Below are 22,563 nucleotides of genomic sequence, written 5' to 3'. Positions count from 1 at the left end.
AAATTAATATTACATGAGATACTATGATATCCATACTAGAATAACTAACATTAAAAGGATTGAGAATCACAAATTTTGGTAAAAACATGAAACAACTGATACTCTAATACTTTACTGGTGACAGTGTAATTTGATACAAATTATTTGACGACAAATAGTTTGGCATTATCTACTGTAGCTAAATAAATACCCAACTCAGTGGTGTAAAAACCTCATTTCTAAAGAAATTAGTTCATTCAAGTACACATATCTCTAAGGATCTTCATTAAAACTTTATAGCCACAATTTGGATATAACTTTATTTATTTATTTTTTAAATTTTATTTTATTTTTAAACTTAACAATATTGTATTAGTTTTGCCAAATATTGAAATGATTCATCAATGGGAGAACTGCTTAAAAACAATTTTGCATTCTGCTTTAATTGGCCTGTGATGTTATACTATGATCCAGGCTTTTAAAAGCTTCCCATGTGATTCTTGTGCCTTGCCAAGATGGAGAAGAGGGCTTTCAGTAGCTCCTGTATATGTGCCATGAGTTAAGATGACATATACCTGGGTGCCTGTCTCTATACCTTAAGCATAGCCTTCTGAAAATGACTTTATTTTTCCATAATGATTCAAAAATTATTACTAATACATTGGTTTGTAATCAGTGGTTTAATGATGGCTGTATTTTCTAAGATCTAAAATAAAATCCCTACTGGCTACTGCATGAGTTAATTTCTTATATATCTTTTACTAATCATTTTCCTTAAGTAATGGTCTTGACATTATTTCTCACTGGTGTCAGTCTGCCATATTTGGCAGTTTTAGTAGACAATTATTGGGTTTCCTTGGTCTATTTTAATTTATTTATTTTTGTCTGGTTTATTTCTATCCAACATTTCACCAGCTTTTCTGGAAATAGAATTTCCTTATTTTATATATTGAAGGTGAAGGGGAAGTCACTCAGTCGTGTCCGACTCTTTGTGACCCCGTGGACTGTAGCCTACCAGGCTTCTCCGTCCATGGGATTCTCAAGGCAAGAATACTGGAGTGGGTTACCATTTCCTTCTCCAGGGGATCTTTCCAAACCAGGGATCGAACCCAGGTCTCCTGCATTGTAGGCAGATGCTTTAACCTCTGAACCACCCTGGTGGCTCAACTGGTAAAGAATCTGCCTGCAATGTGGGAGACCTGGGTTCAATCCCTGGGATGGGAAGATCCCCTGGAGAAGGGAAGGGCTACCCACTCCAGTATTCTGGCCTGGAGAATTCCATGGACTATACAGTCTGAGTTGGACATGACTGAGAGACTCACTAACTTGTTTCATTTAATATATTACTTATATATAAACTTACTTTATATGCTAAATCACAATGATTGAAATAGTGGGGTAGAGATTTGTACATGGCCAATTTTCCAAATCACATTAAATTTATATTCACTATATGGGTATAGTGATCAGTTCTGCTTCAGGATATTAAGAAAGCTACATTCAATATTTTCCCTAGATCTCTAAATGGAGCTGATAGTGAAAGTTCTCTTTCCTCTGTTAAGTGAAGTGAAAGTCACTCAGTTGCGTCTGACTCTTTGTGACCACATAGGCTATCCAGTCCATGGAATTATCCAGGCCAGAATACTGGAGTGGGTAGCCTTTCCCTTCTCCAGGGGATCTTCCCAACACAGAATCGAACCAGGGTCTCCTGCATTGCAGGCAGATTCTTTACTAGCTGAGCTATCAGGAAAGCCCAGTTAAACAAGAAGTAAAAAGTGTCCCTCCTGCCTATTTATCCAATTTTTGTCTACTTAGCACACCATGTGGGTTAGCTGCATCCAGAACACTGATAGAAGTAGGAAGACAGGAGGAAGAGAAAGAGTTTAATGATGCTGATGACCTTTTGCTGCACTTAGTTATGCTAAGGCTCCCCAGGTTCCTACAAATTTCACATCTGTGAGCCATTGTAATATCTTACCTAAGAAAATTTTATTAAGATAATATTGTATTTGTTGTCACTTGCAATAGAGTATATGTCTCATTTACTAAAGCAGGCTTTTTTATTTTTCAGAGTGTGAATTAATGATATTAGTTCTGATTACAAGCAGATTTAAATTCATTTAGGAACTTTCAGTGAGGATCTGATTAGATCTTATATATACATGGTATTATTTCATTTTAAAATAATGTCCAAGTGCTACTTTCACTTGCTTTTATTTTCTTTTATGCCCCAAGAAATTGATTTGCAGAACAAGTGAGCTCTACATTAATGGGATTTCTCAGACATAGTTTACTTGATTCTTTGGCTTTACAATTATGTATTTTATTCATGTCTTTGAAACTGATTAAAATAATGAGGTTTTTAAATCCAACAAATAACTGGTATATAGTGGGTACTTTGCTGGGTACTGACAAAGACAAAGATTAAAATCTGCTTCTTAAGTCACTTGCACATTGATTTAGGTGGTTTAGGATACAATTGAAAAATAATACTGCTTAAAAATAGCAAATAGCATTGCACATACTTGGATAAAGAATAGATAACTCAATGTACATTTAAAGGAGATAATTTATGAAATCTATTGCAAACAATTGAAAATATAAGTGAATATTTGCTTATCTATTATTTTTTGCATTTCATTTAAATTATTTTATGTATATGAGCCTTTTATCTCCAAACACATTTCATAGTACTTTAGGAGAGGGGAATTTTTAATAGTTTATTTGAATTGCTAATGACTAACATGCATACACATACAATAAGAGATGTTTTGTTTGTGTGGGGATATGTATGGTTAATCCCATAGCATACTTCAGATACTGCTAACCATGCCTGAGTTCATTAGAGCCACAATTGGCTTCTTTTTTATTCTGCAAAGGAACGTGTTATTTTACTGTTTTTCTCTTTTTGTTTAGAATAATACTTTGAAAATCTATTTAGTCTTAATGGAGACTATATTGCTGTGGTTAAGGTTGATATACAGCTGGCTGCCTGTAGAGATAAAAACCAGCAAAGAGGTGGAAAACTTAGTTATAAAAAGATTATAATTCCAAGCCTAACTCCTAAAACATCTAATCTAGATTGTTGTTAATGCTTAGATAAACAACGTGATATTTGATGGGCCCACCAAGTATGTACCGTGCATCCTTGTATTCAGTTTCTATTCTTTCATCACCATCTTCAGATTTCGACAGTTGCTCAGGAATTGCCAAGTAGGGGAGCTTCCACTGCAGCTGTAATTGCCCATCAACTTCGTTTTTCACATAATTTCACCAGGATTTGATTTCTAATCTGCTGACTTTTCACAGAGTACACAATGGGATTCATTAGAGGGGGAACCAGAAGGAAGATATCAGCTATGGTGACACTAATAACTGGAGAAGCATTTTTGGCAAAGTGGTGAAGGGCAGCCAAGGTGACAGTAGGCACCTAGAAGACGAGCACAGCTCAGATGTGGGAGATGCAAGTGTTGAGGACCTTGAGACTGCCTTTGTGTGAGGTGATGCTCAGAACAATTTTTAGGATTAGCAAGTAAGGTGCAGAAATGCACAACAAATATAATAAAGAAGTAAGAGCCATAAACAATCTGAGGTGATATTGACCCTGTTGTCAGTACAGGTCAGCTTCGTAACACCCTGGTGGACACAGTCGGCGTGGGATAGAAGGCTTTTCTTATGAATTTCAGCCTCTTTACAATAAAGGGGAAAACAAGGACAAACAAAACCATAATGCTGTGAATACAAGGCCAACTTTAATGACTCTGGCACTGGTCAGAATTGAGAAGTGTCTCAGAGGGTTGTGGATGGCCATAAGGTGATCTATGGACATGATAAAAAGAACTGATGACTCCATAGCTGAGAATCCATGAATGAAAAACTCTTGGGCAAAACAGGCATCAGGGGAAATTCCAGTGGCATTGAACAAGAAAATTCTCAGCATGGTAGGAGGAGAGGAGATGGATAATCCTAAATCAGAGAAGGCCAACAAGGAGAGGAAATAATACATGGGCTCATGCAGAGAGGTCTCTGTTATTATGAGAAAGAGGATGGTGCAGTTCCCCAGGATAGCAAAAAGGTATATAAGGCAGATGGGGACAGAGACCCAAATGTGCACATGCTCCATCCCGGGGATCCCAATCACGAAGAAGGCAGGGATTTCCCCTTCAGAAATGTTAAAGATAGACATTGCAGGAGTATAAAGGAATCACAGTGCGGATCTTGCCAAGACCTTCCTGCAATGGAAGAAATAGATTAGTTCAAATGTACATGCTTTAGTCAACTGCTTGGTACAAATCTTGGGACTGCAGCTATTTTCCTGTAATTCACAGTATGAAGATAATATTTCATAATATATAAATACAAATAGTATCAGGACCCATGCATATAAGTAGGATATCAACAGAAACGTAAACAAGTAACCACCAACAGTTAGCTACAAACTTTTTCCCCCTTAGATTTAGCATACATAAAAGAAGCAGTAAATTTCACAAGTTCTATTTCCTATACCATTGTTTTTTTAGATAGTGATAGCCTTTAGTTGGAACAATGTATGGATAAATATAGGATCATAGAAGGGCATCACTTACCACAATTGCATTGCATTTGGAGTTGCTAAAGAATATTTAACTTTAAGAAACAGTATTCTTAAAAAAAAAATAGGGCTAGGACAACTGGATATCCACACCCCAAAATAATGACAGACCCCTATTTCACACCTTACACAAAAATTCTCTTAAAATATACCATAGACATAAATTCAAGAGCTAAAGCATTAAAGGTATTAGAAGGAAACATAGATAATGAATTTTTGTGACCTGGGATTAAACAATGTATGTGACATCAAAGGCCCAAACAGAAAGCTAAATATGAAATTTGTTACATAAATATGCACATATGTAAAAAACAATTCATCAACAGTAAAAAATATTCAAACGACATCAACAGGAAAATGAGAAAAACAACCCACAGAATAAAAATATTTGCAAATAATATATCTGGACTTGTATCCAGAGTATATGAAGGACTATTACAACTCTACAATGAAGATAAGAAGATCCTTAAGATCATTCGGTTCAGTTCAGTTCAGTCGCTCAGTCATATCCAACTCTTTGCGACCCCATGAATCCCAGCACACCAGGCCTCCCTGTCCATCACCAACTCCCAGAGTTCACTCAGCCTCACAGCCATCGAGTCGGTGATGCCATCCAGCCATCTCATCCTCTATCTTCCCCTTCTCCTCCTTCTCCTCCTGCTCCCAATCTCTCCCAGCATCAGAGTCTTTTCCAATGAGTCAACTCTTCACATGAGGTGGCCAAAGTACTGGAGCTTCAGCTTTAGCATCATTCCTTCCAAAGAAATCCCAGGGCTGATCTCCTTCAGAATGGACTGGTTGGATCTCCTTGCAGTCCAAGGGACTCTCAAGAGTCTTCTCCAACACCACAGTTCAAAAGCGTCAACTCTTCGGCACTCAGCCTTCTTCACAGTCCAACTCTCACATCCATACATGATCACTGGAAAAACCATAGCCTTGACTAGATGGACCTTTGTTGGCAAAGTAATGTCTTTGCTTTCGAATATGCTATCTAGGTTGGTCATAACTTTTCTTCCAAGGAGTAAGCGTCTTTTAATTTCATGGCTGCAATCACCATCTGCAGTGATTTTGGAGCCCCCCAAAATAAAGTCTGACACTGTTTCCACTGTTTCTCCATCTATTTGCCATGAAGTGATGGGACCAGATGCCATGATCTTCGTTTTCTGAATGTTGAGTTTTAAGCCAACTTTTTCACTCTCCTCTTTCACTTTCATCAAGAGGTTTTTATTTCCTCTTCATTTTCTGCCATAAGGGTGGTGTCATCTGCATATCTGAGGTTCTTGATATTTCTCCTGGCAATCTTGATTCCAGCTTGTGCTTCTTCCAGGCCAAAGTTTATCATGATATACTCTGCATAGAAGTTAAATAAGCAGGGTGACAATATACCACCTTAATGTACTCCTTGTCCTATTTGGAACCAGTCTGTTGTTCCATGTCCAGTTCTCACTGTTGCTTCCTGACCTGAATAAAATTTCTCAAGAGGCAGGTCAGGTAGTCTGGTATTCCCATCTCTTTCAGAAATTTCCACAGTTTATTGTGATCCACACAGTCAAAGGCTTTGGCACAGTCAATAAAGCAGAAATAGATGTTTCTTCTGGAACTCTCTTGCTTTTTCAATGATCCAACAGATGTTGGCAATTTGGTCTCTGGTTCCTCTGCCTTTTCTAAAACCAGCTTGAACATCTGGAATTTCATGGTTCACGTATTGCTGAAGCCTGGCTTGGAGAATTTTGAGCATTACTTTACTAGCGTGTGAGATGAGTGCAATTGTGTGGTAGTTTGAGCATTCTTTGGCATTGCCTTTCTTTGGGATTGGAATGAAAACTGACCTTAAGATCATTAGTCATTAGGAAAATGCAAGTCAAAATCAAAATCAGATAGCAATTCATTTACACAGATGAACTAAAATAAAAAAGACAATTTTAACTGCTGGCAAGAATGTGGAGAAAGTTAAAAGTGTTGTTGGCCGCTCAGTCATGTCTAACTCTTTGCAACCCCGTGGACTATAGCCTGCCAGGCTCTTCTGTCCATGGAATTCTCCAAGGAAGAATACTGGTGTGGGTTGCCATTCTCTTCTCCAAGAGCTCTTCCCGACCCAGGGATCAAACCTGGGTCTCCCACATTGCAAGCAGTTTCTTCACTATCTGAGCCATGATTCCCCTCAGAAAGTTGAACTCTCCTACATTTCTAGAAGGATTTTAAAATGGTTCACCAATTTTGGAAATCATTTTATCAGTTTTTGAATATTATGATATAACAACAGTATCTCAATGGAGCTGTTAATATAATAAAATGAAACTACATCCCAAATACTTACCTTCCTGTTTCTCTTATATAACATACTAAAATATGGACATGGTCTTTTTTTTTCTCTTACCAAGAAAACCTACTCGGAACACTTGATGCAGATTTTGTATAACTGAATAAAAAGTACATTTGTCTGACTGCTACCCAGGAAATTTTGAGGATAACTGAAATGGCTAGCTAGCCTCTTTAGGCTAAAAGGCACATGAATTTAGGTACCAAATGTGGAATAAAATATAGGAGTGCCAACTTGGGGTCATTTTAAAAGAGATCCTGTCAAAGCAATGAGGATACGAGGGGAGGACTAAAAGAGAAACACAGGTCGCAGGAGAGCAGCACTGAAAACACTCAGCAGGGAAGACAACGAAGACTGAACAGGTACCCTAAAGAGAAATAAGGAGCTTTAAACATCTACAAAACCTGAAAAGCCTGAAGCTACGCTATGACATTTCTGCAATACTATACTTTTTCAAGTCTCTTCCTTTTGCAAACAGTAAAAATGCTCTCCTTTGCCTTGACTTTTCTTTGTTCAAATGCTTGGTTAGTTATCATGTCCTTTGCCATCCTTTTCTGAGACTTCTGTCCACCTCCCATTCAAAATAAACTGGAAGCAGTGACAGGTTTTATTTTCTTGAGCTCCTAAAACACTGCAGATGGTGACTGTAGCCACAAAATTAAAAGATGCTTGCTCCCTGGAAGGAAAGCTATGACAAACCTAGACAGCATATTAAAAGGCAGAGACATCACTTTGAAGGAAATGGTTCATATAATCAAAGCTATGATTTTTCCAGTAGTCATGTATGGATGTGAGAGTTGGACCATAAAGAAGACTGAGTGCTGAAGAATTGATGCTTTCAAATTGTGGTGCTGGAAAAGACTCCTGAAAGTCCCTTGGACTGCAAGGAAATCAAATCAGTCAATCCTAAAAATCAACCTTGAATATTCATTGGAAGGACTGATGCTGAAGCTGAAGCTCCAATTCTTTGGCAACTTGATGTAAAGAGCTGACTCACTGGAAAAGACCTTGATGCTGGGGAAGGTTGAAGGCAAAAGGAGAAGGGAGCAGCAGAAGATGAGGTGCTTAGAGAGCATCACGCACTCAGTGGACATGAACTTAGCAAACTCCAGGAGATAGTGATGGACAGAGGAGCCTGGCATGCTGCAGTTCATGGAGTTGCAAAGAGTCTGACATGACTTAGTGACTGAACAATAACAATGGCCAAAAAAAAAAAAAGTCTCCTAGTAGTCACTTTTGCTTTCTCACTGATGTTCACTGCAAACTCACTAGTTTCACATATCTGCATCCAGAAACAATGCATAGTAATGTGTATTTTGATAACTACCATTTAAAAACATGTCACCCAAGAGTCAGGTCTGAGTACCTGGCTTTAAATTTCTTTCCGTGCTCACTCAGTGATTCTGGCCTAGATTTGTTTAACTCTGGCCTTCTACTGTGCATTTACAGAATTGTTGGACTTCCCAGAAGATCAGGGTAATGCCATTCATTTCTAATCACTTATTGACTGTAATCAGTCAAATATTATGCAAATTATTTTGCTTGAGATGGTACAAAGGCATGTGGTAGCTATGAACATCAGGAAACTTACAGTAAGTTGTTAAGTCATTGGACCCACACGTCCGAGTAAAGAGGAAATGGAGGTGGCACAAGCAATCACCGGAATTTCACTGCTTTGTAGTCAGAACCACTTATCCTGACCTGCAGAATCTAGTCCTGCCTCCCTGATGCTTTCTTACTGACCCAGAATACTTTGGGGATTGCAGATCTGCAGGCCACACTCAGAGAAAAAGAAAACTCCCTGTAGGTGAAACTCAATGGGACTGGAACCGAAGAGAGTCATCCAACCTCCTGTAAACTGGAAGAATTAATTCATTGAGGAAAACGCCTCTTAAGCCTCTTTGGATCCTTCTGGCAGAATTAATGTTCCCCTTTACTTTGATTGACAGCATCATGTGAATAATCTTAGAGCAGTTTCGAAGGGTATGATAACCATGCTTTCTATGTGAAGTAAGTCAGAAAGAGAAAGACAAATACCATATCACTTGTATGCAGAATCTAAAATATGGCACAAATGAACTTGAAATAGACTCACAGACATAGAGAACAGACTTGTGATGGCCAAGGGGGAGAGGTGAGATGGTGGGGGGAGGAAGGATTGCGAGTTTGGGGTTAGCAGATGCAAACTATTATGTATATCCAATGGATAAACTACACAGTCCTACTGTATAGCACAGGGAACTACATTGAACATCCTGTGATAAACCATAATGGAAGAGAATATGAAAAAGAATATACATGCTTATAATGGAACCACTTTGTGGTGCAGCAGAAAGTAACACAACATTGTCTATCAACTATCTTCAGTAAAAATTTTAAAAAAGAAAATATAAGTGTATGCATGTCTTTATGTGTCTGTCTACTCCACGAGAGTTTAATCTCGTGGAGTTATATGTCTTCTTCTAGAAATTCAGAAGGACTTGAAAATTTAATTTTTATCCAGCATCTTCAAGGGCAGTTTTCAACCTGGGATGTACATAAGAATTCCTTATGGAGTTTTACAAAATTGCAGTTATCTAGGCTTACTCTAGATTCACTTAATCTCTTTATTTGGTATTCTTGGTAGTTTTGGTATTTTCTTTGTATATTATGTATATTATTTCCCATGATTATCATGTTATGTATCAATGTTGTTTCCATGGTAAAAACTAGGCTAATTATTTTTGTATATCACTATAACATTACTGCACTTAGTCTATATAATTACCCTTAGAGACATTTTGCTTGAAATCTCTTTTTTTGTAATAGCTTTATTATCTTGTTTTGCATGCCATGGAAACAACCAGATCTACTTGTCAGTTGCATTATTTGTGTTCTCAACTCTCATCTGACTTTTTACATTTGAAAGCATAAGTAATAAATTAACAATGACCACTTAAAGATAAATTTAACCATCTTAAGTTAGCTTAACTCTTTCAAAGTAATAGATAATATTTGTTTAACTCTGATATGCATTCATGAAAGCTCTGCAATCAGCAATAAGGCTGGAGTTATGCCTCCAACACAAAAGGAACCTGGCAGAACCAATGAAAAAGGACTGAATCAGTGACTTCAAACTCTTATGACTCAACTCCTGGGTAACTTTCAGGCTGTTCCAGTGGGCTGAATCATGATTTCCATAACTCTTTTTAGTCAATAGACAAATAAGTTCATGAGACTGCTAAAACAAGATCGAGTGGAACAAGAATAAATAGCATAGCACTGGATGAACTGATGAATAACATTTTATTGTGTTTGTTTGGGATACGGTTGATGGGATTTATGTTCTATTTTCTGAATATATAATGAGGCTTTATCTCATTCTCTTAAGTTATAATAATCTAGTAGACTCTGCTTTTACGAATTGAGTGAAACATTATGAGGTCATAGCTGATTCTCACTGAATCCTCTGAGTTCAAGAAACTCTTATTGAGGGTCTTTAGGCAATGGCACCCCACTCCAGTACTCTTGCCTGGAAAATCCCATGGATGGAGGAGCCTGGTATGCTACAATCCATGGGGTCGCTAAGAGTTGGACACGACTTCACTTTCACTTTCACTTTTCACTTTCATGCATTGGAGAAGGAAATGGCAACCCACTCCAGTGTTCTTGCCTGGAGAATCACAGGGATGGGGAGCCTGGTGGGCTGCCAGTCTATGGGGTCGCACAAAGTCAGACACGACTGAAGTGACTTAGCAGCAGCAGCAGCAGTTTTCAGTAAAATGTATTACTTTTATAGGTATAATAAGAACCTGTCCTCCTTTTAAACATGACATAATTTGAAAAGTTGATTATGCAACATTGAAAATGTTACTCATTTAATCAGGTCTGACCAGTCACTTTTAGGTAACAAAGGGTGACTTTGCAAAGTTTATTCTGACAAAGCCCACCTAAGTAAATTAGCCTGTTACTTGACTTATAGGTAGCCGTAGAGATGGTAAAAGAGACCAGAATGGCAGGTCAGAATGGTGGGATGTGTTTCAGAGTGCAATAAAATAAAATACTACCCATATTTTTGGATACCTGAGAAGTAATCTGATCAAGGATTTTTTTTTTTTTTTTGGTTATAGCTTCCTCTCTTTCCTCTTTTGATAGAATACAATAGCAGTTTTAAAACATCCTATCCGAGATTCTATGTGGAAATTTCCAGCACTGCAGACTTAGGAAGTCCTATCTGATAAATTAACATTCTTTCTTCATCTGCATAAATAATGAAGCCCAATCTAATGAGGAGAGCCTTTTCTTGGCTTTTTATTTGAAATGATTTTTATTTGAAATATTTCATGAAAATGGGAAAGGCTATATGAAAAAAAAGGTATTCTTCAATGGAAAATTCTTCATTGTTCACAGTCCACTCTGATAGGTTATTTACTTCTCATCATGTGGGGACATGGAGTTTTCATTGTCTTTGATCTATTTTTCAACTCTGCAACTTATAGATACTAATAGCAGTCAAAATAATTCATGTTGGTAGACATTCACATAAATTATCTGGTGGAGAGTCAATTGTCATGTGTCCTATATGATGGAATAATTCATATTTCAACTCATTTGCAAATTAATGTAAATTTTTTATTCATAAATGTATCTTTTATATTTGGTCTCCTTTGTACTGAGTGTATCATTTGCCTGGTCTTTCATTAAAAATGAGTTAAATGATATCTTTAATAGATGTTATTTTATTTCTTTGTGAGAGCTGTTATTTTATGAAAATTAATCCTTCTCAAGGTTTATATTCTTGCATAAGAGAAAAAACAAATTATACAATGTAAAATGAGCTATGGCCTTAGGTAAAACCTGGAATACAGAAAACTTTCTGCCTTATATAACTTAGAAAATGATATCTTAATGCTCATGGAAGAAATAGTAAAACAAAATAAATGAATTAAAGTATTCTTGTAAACTCTGCATACATGCATACTTGTTTGTCTTATTGGCTCCATGTGTGCACTGTAATTGCCCTTCTCAATTTCAGTTCCTGAGAGCACAGGTATACATCATAAAAGTGAAAAACTGTGTATTGAAAAGGGATATTTTAAATGAATAATCAATCCTCTGTCACTTCTAATCACTAGACATTTGTATATACATATAGAATATTACATTAAACATGATCAAAATGGCAAGTGTATATTGTGTTCAAAAGGCTAGTAAGGAAAGCTGAGTGAAAAGAGAGCTTAGAACATTTTATGTTTACATAAGAACTCAATCCTAAATTCTTAACCAGGAAGGCTGAGTCTTCAGTCTTAATAAACACATTGAGAGAAGATATTATATATTGTAAAGTGGTTAATATATGGTGTGATTGATTAACTATGCTGCTCCATGTCCTGTACTGACTGGATTTACATTGTGGTTAAGAACCCCTGTCAGCTGTATTTTTGACACAGTTTCATTAAAATCAAATTTCTTATCTGCTGGTTCTTCACACAGTATATAACGGGGTTCATCAATGGAGGTACCAGCAGGAATACATCAGCCATGAGGATTTTAACCATTGGGGAACTGTATTTGGCAAACCGGTAGATGACAGATAGGGAGATAATGGGAACATAGAAGATGAGCACAGCAATGATGTGGGAAACACATGTATTGAGGACTTTGAGCCTTTCATTCTGTGATGCTATGCCCCACACTGCTTTAAGTATCAGCATGTAGGACATGAAAATACATGTTATGTCTAGGATGCCTGTGAGAGCCACAAACAAGCCATAAATGACATTAATCTTGTTGTCAGAGCAAGCCAGCTTCATGACATCCTGATGGAGGCAGTAAGAATGGGAAAGGAGGTTCTTCTTACAGTATCTTAGATGTTTCAGAGTAAAAGGGAAAGGAAGGATCAACAAAACATTTTTGAGAGAAAAGACAAGGCCTGTTTTTATGACTCTGGTACTGGTTAGGATAGAAGTGTATCTCAGAGGATTGCAGATGGCAATAAAGCGATCAAAAGACATGATGAGAAGTACTGATGATTCCATAGCTGAAAATCCATGAATGAAAAACTCTTGGGCAATACAGGCATTGGGGGAAATTCCTGGAGCATTGAACAAGAATATTCTTAGCATGGTAGGGAGAGAGGAGAAGGACAGTCCCAGGTCAGAGACAGCCAACATGGATAGAAAATAATACATGGGTTCATGCAGAGAAGGCTCCATTTTTATGAAAAAGAGGATGGTGCAGTTCCCCACAATGGCAACAATGTACATGAGACAGATGGGAATGGAGACCCAAATGTTGGCAGACTCCAGCCCTGGGATTCCAATGAGGAAGAAGGTAGCGATATCAGTTTCAGAGGTGTTGAAGATGGACATACCAGAATATGAGGAAATCAAGATGAGAGGCCCAGGAAACACTTTCTGCAGTGATGAAAACAGATCGGCTCAAATGCCTGACTCTAGCCTATTGCCATCATTTAAGGTCCTGTGAATCCAAGTGCTATTCATATAGTTCTCAAGTATAAACCTAAATGGATAAAAATAGATACATATAGAGTTAGATGTCAATATCCAACTAAAGATGAAAACTGAGAAAAAGAAAACAAATTGAAACCTACAAGAGATATAGTTTATAACAGACATATATTCAACACAAGGACTGATGGTTCAACTAAATAGTCATACAGACAATATTTTATACAAACGAATATAGTTACATATAGTTATCTATTTTCCAAATAAAGAATTTGAGACTTTTGCTTTTCTTATGTAAATATAACACTCTCCACTGTTTAGGCGGAGAAGGTGATGACACTCCACTCCAGTACTCTTGCCTGGGAAATCCCATGGACAGAGGAGCCTGGTAGGCTGCAGTTCATGGGGTCGCGAAGAGTCAGACACGACTGAGCAACTTCACTTTCACTTTTCACTTTCATTCATTGGAGAAGGAAATGGAAACCCACTCCAGTGTTCTTGCCTAGAGAATCCCAGGGATGGGGGAGCCTGGTGGGCTGCGGTCTATAGGGTCACACAGAGTCAGACACGACTGAAGTGACTTAGAGGCAGCAGCAGCAGCAGCAGCCACTGTTAAGGACATCATTAAAACATCAATGAATTTACATAAAATTCAGAGACAATGTATTTTCCCAAGTATTTTTATATAAAACAAGGGTTTCATTTTCTTTTCCTTGGGTTTTTTTAGTTCTCTCAAAAAATTTGGTCCTTTTCTCCACAGAGAATTTTATATCTTTTGCAAAATTTATTTTTAGATTTTACATTGTTGTTATTATTTATAGAATCATTTACTGTCTATCACTATTCTCTCTTTCTTAATGATTACTCCAGTATTTTTGCCTGGAAAATTCCATGGATGGGGGAGCCTGGTAGGCTATGGTCCATGGGGTCGCAAAGAGTCAGACACGATTGAGCAACTTCACTTTCTTTCTTTCTGTAGTTCCTTTTGGAGAAGGAAATGGCAACCCACTCCAGTGTTCTTGCCTGGAGAATTCCATGGACAGAGAGGCTTGGTGGGCTGTGGTCTATGGGGTTGCAAAGAGTCGGACACGACTAAGCAACTAACACACACACCAGTCATATAGAAAAATACCATAAATTGTTGTCATAGAAGCCTGTTATCAGACTATATTGATTATTTTTGTATTTTCTCCTCCTACCACAGTTCTGAATGTTCCTTCATCATCTTTCTTCCCCTTAATCCTTTATGCAAGTCTGCAGGCTAAGTTACTTCAGCCGTGTCTGACTTTTTGCAGCCCTATGGGCCGTAGCCTGTCAGGCTCCTCTGTCCATGGAAGTTTCCCAGCAAGAATATCGGAGTGGGTTGCCATGCCCTCCTCCAGGGGATCTTCCTGACCCAAGGATCAACTGTCTCCTAAGCCTCCTACATTGGCAGGTGCGTTCTTTACCACTAGCGCCACCCAAGAAGCTCCTACACTGTATACACCTCTGTAAAGAAATCCTTCAAAAAACATTCCTGAATCGATTCTTTATGGACATCTATTTCTTGCTGGCACATAGTCTTTTGTTCCTTTTAGTTGGAGTGTTCTTCCTCTTTTTAGTCCTTACAATGTTCTTTTTATCATTGATCTTCTGCAGTTCAGTATGAAACACATAGGTAGAGGTTTAGAATTAATATCTTCTACTTGGAGATTGATATTTTCAACCTGATTTTTCAGTTTTGAATGTCCTCTGCCATTATAACTTTCAACATTGTCTAGTAATAACTTCTTTTTTTTAATAACAGTTTTATTGAGTTATAATTCACATACTATACATTTCGCTCAATTAAAGTGTAAAATCCAGTGGCTTTTAGTATATTTACTGAGTCTCACAGTCATCTCTACCATCAGTTTTAGAACAGTTTTGAAAAAGTTCAACAGTTTATTTTTGTGTATGGTGTTAGAAAGTGTTCTAGTTTCATTATTTTACAAGTGGTTGACCAGTTTTCCAAGCACCACTTGTTAAAGAGATTGTCTTTAATCCATTGTATATTCTTGCCTCCTTTGTCAAAGATAAGGTGTCCATATGTGCGTGGATTTATCTCTGGGCTTTCTATTTTGTTCCATTGATCTATATTTCTGTCTTTGTGCCAGTACCATACTGTCTTGATAACTGTGGCTTTGTAGTAGAGCCTGAAGTCAGGTAGGTTGATTCCTCCAGTTCCATTCTTCTTTCTCAAGATCGCTTTGGCTATTCAAGGTTTTTTGTATTTCCATACAAATTGTGAAATTATTTGTTCTAGCTCTGTGAAGAATACTGTTGGTAGCTTGATAGGGATTGCATTGAATCTATAAATTGCTTTGGGTAGTATACTCATTTTCACTATATTGATTCTTCCAACCCATGAACATGGTATATTTCTCCATCTATTAGTGTCCTCTTTGATTTCTTTCACCAGTTTTTTAATAGTTTTCTATATATAGGTCTTTAGTTTCTTTAGGTAGATATATTCCTAAGTATTTTATTCTTTCTGTTGCAATGGTGAATGGAATTGTTTCCTTAATTTCTCTTTCTATTTTCTCATTATTAGTATATAGGAATGCAAGGGATTTCTGTGTGTTGATTTTATATCCTGCAACTTTACTATAATCATTGATTAGTTCTAGTAATTTTCTGGTGGAGTCTTTAAGGTTTTCTATGTAGAGGATCATGTCATCTGCAAATAGTGAGAGTTTTACTTCTTCTTTTCCAATTTGGACTCCTTTTATTTCTTTTTCTGCTCTGATTGCTGTGGCCAAAACTTCCAAAACTATGTTGAATAGTAATGCTGAAAGTGGGCACCCTTGTCTTGTTCCTGACTTTGGAGGAAATGCTTTCAATTTTTCACCATTGAGGATAATGTTTGCTGTGGGCTTGTCATATATAGCTTTTATTATGTTGAGGTATGTTCCTTCTATTCCTGCTTTCTTGGAGAGTTTTATCATAAATGGGTGTTGAATTTTGTCAAAGGCTTTCTCTGCATCTATTGAGATAATCATATGGTTTTTATTTTTCAATTTGTTAATGTGGTGTATTACATTGATTGATTAGCGGGTATTGAAGAATCCTTGAATCCCTAGGATAAGGCCCACTTGGTCATGGTGTATGATCTTTTTAATGTGTTGTTGGATTCTGATTGCTAGAATTTTGTTAAGGATTTTTGCATCTATGTTCATCAGTGATATTGGCCTGTAGTTTTCTTTTTTTGTGGGATCTTTGTCAGGTTTTGGTATTAGGGTGATGGTGGCCTCATAGAATGAGTTTGGAAGTTTACCTTCGTCTGCAATTTTCTGAAAGAGTTTGAGCAGGATAGGTGTCAGCTCTTCTCTAAATTTTTGGTAGAATTCAGCTGTGAAGCCATCTGGACCTGGGCTTTTGTTTGCTGGAAGATTTTTGATTACAGTTTCAATTTCCGTGCTTGTGATGGGTCTGTTAAGATTTTCTATTTCTTCCTGGTCGAGTTTTGGAAAGTTGTACTTTTCTAAGAATTTGTCCATTTCTTCCACGTTGTCCATTTTATTGGCATATAATTGTTGATAGTAGTCTCTTATCATCCTTTGTATTTCTGTGTTGTCTGTTGTGATCTCTCCATTTTCATTTCTAATTTTATTGATTTGATTTTTCTCCCTTTGTTTCTTGATGAGTCTGGCTAATGGTTTGTCATTTTTATTTATCCTTTCAAAGAACCAGCTTTTGGTTTTGTTGATTTTTGCTATGGTCTCTTTTGTTTCTTTTGCATTTATTTCTGCTCTAATTTTTAAGATTTCTTTCCTTCTACTAACCCTGGGGTTCTTCATTTCTTCCTTTTCTAGTTGCTTTAGGTGTAGAGTTAGGTTATTTATTTGACTTTTTTCTTGTTTCTTGAGGTGTGCCTGTATTGCTATGAACTTTCCCCTTTGGACTGCTTTTCCTGTGTCCCACAGGTTTTGGGTTGTTGTGTTTTCATTTTCATTCGTTTCTATGCAAATTTTGATTTCTTTTTTGATTTCTTCTGTGATGGATTAAAGATCTAAACATAAGACCAGAAACTATAAAACTCCTAGAGGAGAACATAGGCAAAACACTCTCTGACATACATCACAGCAGGATCCTCTATGACCCACCTCCCGGAATATCGGAAATAAAAGCAAAAATAAACAAATGGGACCTAATTAACCTTAAAAGCTTCTGCACATCAAAGGAAACTATCAGCAAGGTGAAAAGACAGCCTTTAGAATGGGAGAAAATAATAGCAAATGAAGCAACTGACAAACAACTAATCTCAAAAATATACAAGCAACTCCTACAGCTCAACTCCAGAAAAATAAATGACCCAATCAAAAAATGGGCCAAAGAACTAAATAGACATTTCTCCAAAGAACACATACAGATGGCTAACAAACACATGAAAAGATGCTCAACATCACTCATTATCAGAGAAATGCAATTCAAGACCACTATGAGGTACCATTTCACAGCAGTCAGAATGGCTGCGATCCAAAAGTCTATAAATAATAAGTGTTGGAGAGGGTGTGGAGAAAAGGGAACCCTCTTACACTGTTGGTGGGAATGCAAACTAGTACAGCCACTATGGAGAACAGTGTGGAGATCCCTTAAAAAACTGGAAATAGAACTGCCTTATGATCCAGCAATCCCACTGCTGGGCATACACACTGAGGAAACCAGAAGGGAAAGAGACATGTGTACCCCAATGTTCATCACAGCACTGTTTATAATAGCCAGGACATGGAAGCAACCTAGATGTCCATCAGCAGATGAATGGATAAGAAAGCTGTGGTACATATACACAATGGAGTATTACTCAGCCAAAAGAATTCATTTGAATCAGTTCTAACGAGGTGGATGAAACTGGAGCCTATTATACAGAGTGAAGTAAGCCAGAAGGAAAAACACCAATACAGTATACTAACGCATATATATGGAATTTAGAAAGATGATAACAATAACCCTGTGTACGAGACAGCAAAAGAGACACTGATGTATGGAACAGTCTTATGGACTCTGTGGGAGAGGGAGAGGGTGGGAAGATTTGGGAGAATGGCATTGAAACATGTAAAATATCATGTATGAAATGAGATGCCAGTCCAGGTTCAATGCACGATACTGGATGCTTGGGGCTAGTGCACTGGGACGACCCAGAGGGATGGTATGGAGAGGGAGGAGGGAGGAGGGTTCAGGATGGGGAGCACATGTATACCTGTGATGGGTTCATTTTGATATTTGGCAAAACTAATACAATTATGTAAAGTTTAAAAATAAAATAAAATTAAAAAAATAAAAAAGAAAAAAAAAAAAGAAAAAGTTCAACATTTTCCAGCTAACTTACTAGTTAGATTGCTTCATATTTTCAAAGACTTCCTTTATTTATGTTGCATTTTGGTGCATTCTTTAGTACTACCGTCTAATTTATTAATTCTGTCTTTATATGTGTCTAGTCTCTAACAACCATTGAGTTTTTTTCATTTATTCTATTTTTCTTTTTAAATAAAAGTTATTTTAATAATCCTCAACTTCAATTTATAGCTACCAATTCCCCCAATAATTTTTCATTTATTTGTATTGTTATTATGGTCTTTAATTTTTTGAGAATAGTAAGGTTGTCTAATTTCAAAATTCATCTCTAGTTTGATTTACTTCTTTTCTCATGGGTAAATATTCTTATTATTGAAATTGTAGAATATCTTTGTCAGTATTAGTCTTCATCTTTGTTTTGCAATTCTACTTATAATCCCATCTTGAGTGGAAATTTCCTTGTTTGTTTCTTGATTTATTTTGTTCCTTTTCCATGATTAGATGTAGTAGTTGGCTCTTCTGACTTCCTAAAGTTTGTAAATTGTAATGTCTTTTTATAATGGGTAAGGGATCTTATTTCAAAGGAGAATTAAGTGCAGTGTTGCCCATTTTTCCCCAACAATCTCAAGACCTAGCTGGTTATTGGGAGCACACTCATGTTGTGACAACAGGTATTTCCACCCTCCATGTGGGTTACTAACTTGGTACTTTGAACTGATTCCTTGTCAAACATGAGGCACTATCATTCTGAGTCTCATATAGGTGCTGAGCTGCCAACCACCAATGTGTCTCTATAGCAGGAGTCAAGTGGGTTTGTGGATTCAGTTTCAACACAGTTATATGTTTTTATATTGCATCTCAAAATATCTACCTATCTATCTATCTATAATGTATTTTATATTTGTTGTCTGACCTAAGGAGTAAAACAATGTATTTTTATTATATCTATTTTTGCTATATGTTTTTGTGTGTAGTGGAAATTTACATATATGATTCAGCTCACCACACTGTGTAAAATTCACCATGAAATGTTAGATACAATTTTAGAAATATAATTTGTTAATGCTTATGTTTGGGAAAAATTAATTTTGTTGAGAATTACTTGTTCATGTGCTCTTTGGAAAATAATGAATTAAGGTACAAATTTGTCCAAAAATACAATAGAGCTAATTGCAAGTTTATCATCAATCCTTGTTATGAGGGATTTGATAAAATTCCTCAGATTTGAAATATTCAGGCAGTTCTTAGGTACTACTGTTCTTATCTTTAATTACATCTTCAACCATTGTGTTACTATAATCCTGTTGTCATGATGGAGAATTCTTAAAAGGTCATGTTCCCTTTCTTAACTATTTCTTTTCTGTAATTATTCTTTTTGGCAATCTCAAATTCTAATGATTGCAATCCACCTTCAATTGTTTCTGAGTTGTTGCAGCTGCTCCGTGAACTGGATTATCTGGATTGGACTCCACCTCCAACTTGCTATAATTATTTCCCTCTATCCAAACTACTATTTCTAGGCTGTCTATAACATTTTAGTGATATTTATTCCCCTTAAGGTTTAGATGTCAAGGAGAAAGACAATTAGAAAGAAACACTTAGGAGTTTCCAGACTTGATAATTTAAATTACATCCATTAAAAAGAAAGAGAAAAAAACCTGGCAGGTGTTTGAATATTGCTCAACCTTAGATGTTGGAAGACTCATTCATAGTAAGGCGATGAATAAACTTGTTACAGTGACTTAATACCGTTGTGGTATTTGTCTGCCTAAATGCCTAAAAACTGCTAATCCAGTTGTGTCAAGTCATAGAACTACTAGCAGAGAGCTATTTGTTAGACTTGGTCTTCCAATTCCCAAAATTTGCTCATGACACTAATCTGAAAGGATTGAGATAAATGTTCAAGGAAAAAAAAAAGTTTTATTCCAACAGATATTGTGCAAGAATGCAAGCTTGTTTGGTCTGTGTAATCATGCCGTTAAGTAGAGATTAGAAGTTCTGTCTCCAGGACAGATGTGTCACACTATGAAAGCTAAGTGAGCTGTTGAAAGAGAATGTTTCTTTGCTGCCTGGGGCCCCTCTTTTGTCTGGTTTGTCTGTTAACCTCACCTGGTTCAGTCTCTAACATCAGCCTTCCTTGCTAATGCCTCTCCCCACACTGTTAAGTTGTTCCTTTTTGGCTAAATGAAGACTCTGATCCTCTTTCAATTTTCTTCCAAATGTTATCTAGCAAATCAGTTTAAACACTTTGAATTTTGAGTTGTAAATCCTTCTATACCATATCCTATAAATAACTCTGCTCATATCAGTTTTCTTAATATAATTAAAAACTACTTGATTAATGATTAATGAAGAGAAAACAAAATAATAAGAAAATTTCCAAAAGCACATAATACATTCATCATTATCAACCTCTACTTGTCCTGAATAAAAAAAAAAAAAAAGTATGACTCTCTTTAGGTAATACTATATTTCTATAGAAAAGCTATTTTATTATTTTTTTAAGAGACTTTAGAGGAAAGCAGAAAACCACACAGAAAATTTTCCAGTATGTTTTTCTTTCAGAAGGGCCTAAACAACCCAATTCTCCTGTTTTCAAAAATGTGAAAAATGTAGTTTAAGTAACACATACAGAATGGCTTTAAATTTAGAATAAAGTTCACTATTTATATAGGAGTTATTAAATGAAACTGTTTGATCTTTGTATTAAAAGTAGAGTGATATGTGTATAGTCAGGATGGTAGTATTACCCAGACTGTTTCAGGTCTTGAGTATATCCTGAGACTGAAGCAGCTATTAAACAGTAAAAGCATAATAGCTTATTAGGAATAAGATACACATCTTCATGTTCTTCACTGATAAAATTAATAATTTGAACATGACAGTTTTCAGATACTTACATATCAGGGTTAAACAAGAGATGAATGTAGGATGAAGCTACTTCAGTCCCAGTTGTTAGGCACAAGGGTTGATCATGACAGTATGATTCTAATTCTCCTATGCTGTGACCTTTTTAGTAGAACTGAGGCCTCTGGGAATGATAAATCAGGAAACAGTACCCAGAGACTGAAAAGTCCACAGGTAAGTCTTGAAATGAGTTAATTCACAGAGAGGTCAACTGAATTCCCATTATGCATATGCATGAGTCATTTATGGTTAATGCCGTACAAGGCTTCCTTATTCCATGAAGCAGAATGGTCAGACAGAGCTGGAGCTATATCATGGTGGCTGCTTTAGGGTCTGTAGTCAGATTCACGTTTTCTTAAGCACATGCAATTTTTATAAAATTTATTTGTGTTCTTTTGTGTCTGTATATGTATTACAGGTAAAAACTTCATGCTCTAATAGTTAAAGCTTCCCAACTTTGGACAAATGATTTAACTCTGAGTTTTAATTCCCTAATCTATAAAATGAAGAAAAATACAAGAACTCATGCAACTGGCTTGTGACACTTAAAGACTGGTAAATGTGGCTGCTCTTACTATTGCAGTTATCATTTTGATAATTATTACTACGCCTATTTTCAAGGTTTCCTGATGCTTCTTGCCGAGGGTGCTTTGCAATTATATTAGGAATCACAAGGGCCAGTCCGAAACAACACTGGTTATCAATAGTCTGAGACTGTCACAAAACATCAATAAATATAGTAAAAGACACAATGTTTGGAAATAAGGGATAAAAAAGCTAGCATTACTTATGAAAGTGTGATTGGTACAAAATAAGGCCTAAGTGTTATATAAACTATTCATTAGAAATAAAAATAAACAATAATTTTTCATAAAAAGACCAAATATGAATTGATTTTACTTTTATATATCAGTACCAAAGATTTAGAAAAAGATGATTTTAAATGCTCTTCAGATAAGGATAAATTAGTACAAACACTTAATAATAAATCTAATATAAGAGGT

At 36.4% G+C, this 22,563-nt stretch overlaps 1 protein-coding gene, 1 long non-coding RNA gene and 1 pseudogene across 2 annotated transcripts in view; all 3 read right to left on the bottom strand.

Annotated features, from left to right (window-relative positions):
- LOC132342337 (uncharacterized) overlaps positions 1 to 22,563 on the bottom strand; it is a 62,220-nt gene that overhangs the window by 15,690 nt on the left and 23,967 nt on the right. The window lies entirely within an intron of this gene.
- On the bottom strand, positions 3,227 to 4,165 carry OR51A58P (olfactory receptor family 51 subfamily A member 58, pseudogene; annotated as a pseudogene).
- OR51A5 (olfactory receptor family 51 subfamily A member 5) lies at positions 12,299 to 13,240 on the bottom strand. The gene has a single exon (NM_001390333.1). The coding sequence runs from the start codon at positions 13,238 to 13,240 to the stop codon at positions 12,299 to 12,301; it is 942 nt and encodes a 313-aa protein (NP_001377262.1).

Source organism: Bos taurus, chromosome 15 (genome assembly GCF_002263795.3).
Source record: "Bos taurus isolate L1 Dominette 01449 registration number 42190680 breed Hereford chromosome 15, ARS-UCD2.0, whole genome shotgun sequence".
NCBI classification, from domain to species: Eukaryota; Metazoa; Chordata; class Mammalia; order Artiodactyla; family Bovidae; genus Bos; species Bos taurus.
This window is presented reverse-complemented; position numbering and strand designations above follow the sequence as displayed.

Bases quoted from the DNA above. Each gene is read 5' to 3' on its own strand.
- OR51A5 (NM_001390333.1), bottom strand. From the start codon at position 13,240: ATGTCCATCTTCAACACCTCTGAAACTGATATCGCTACCTTCTTCCTC.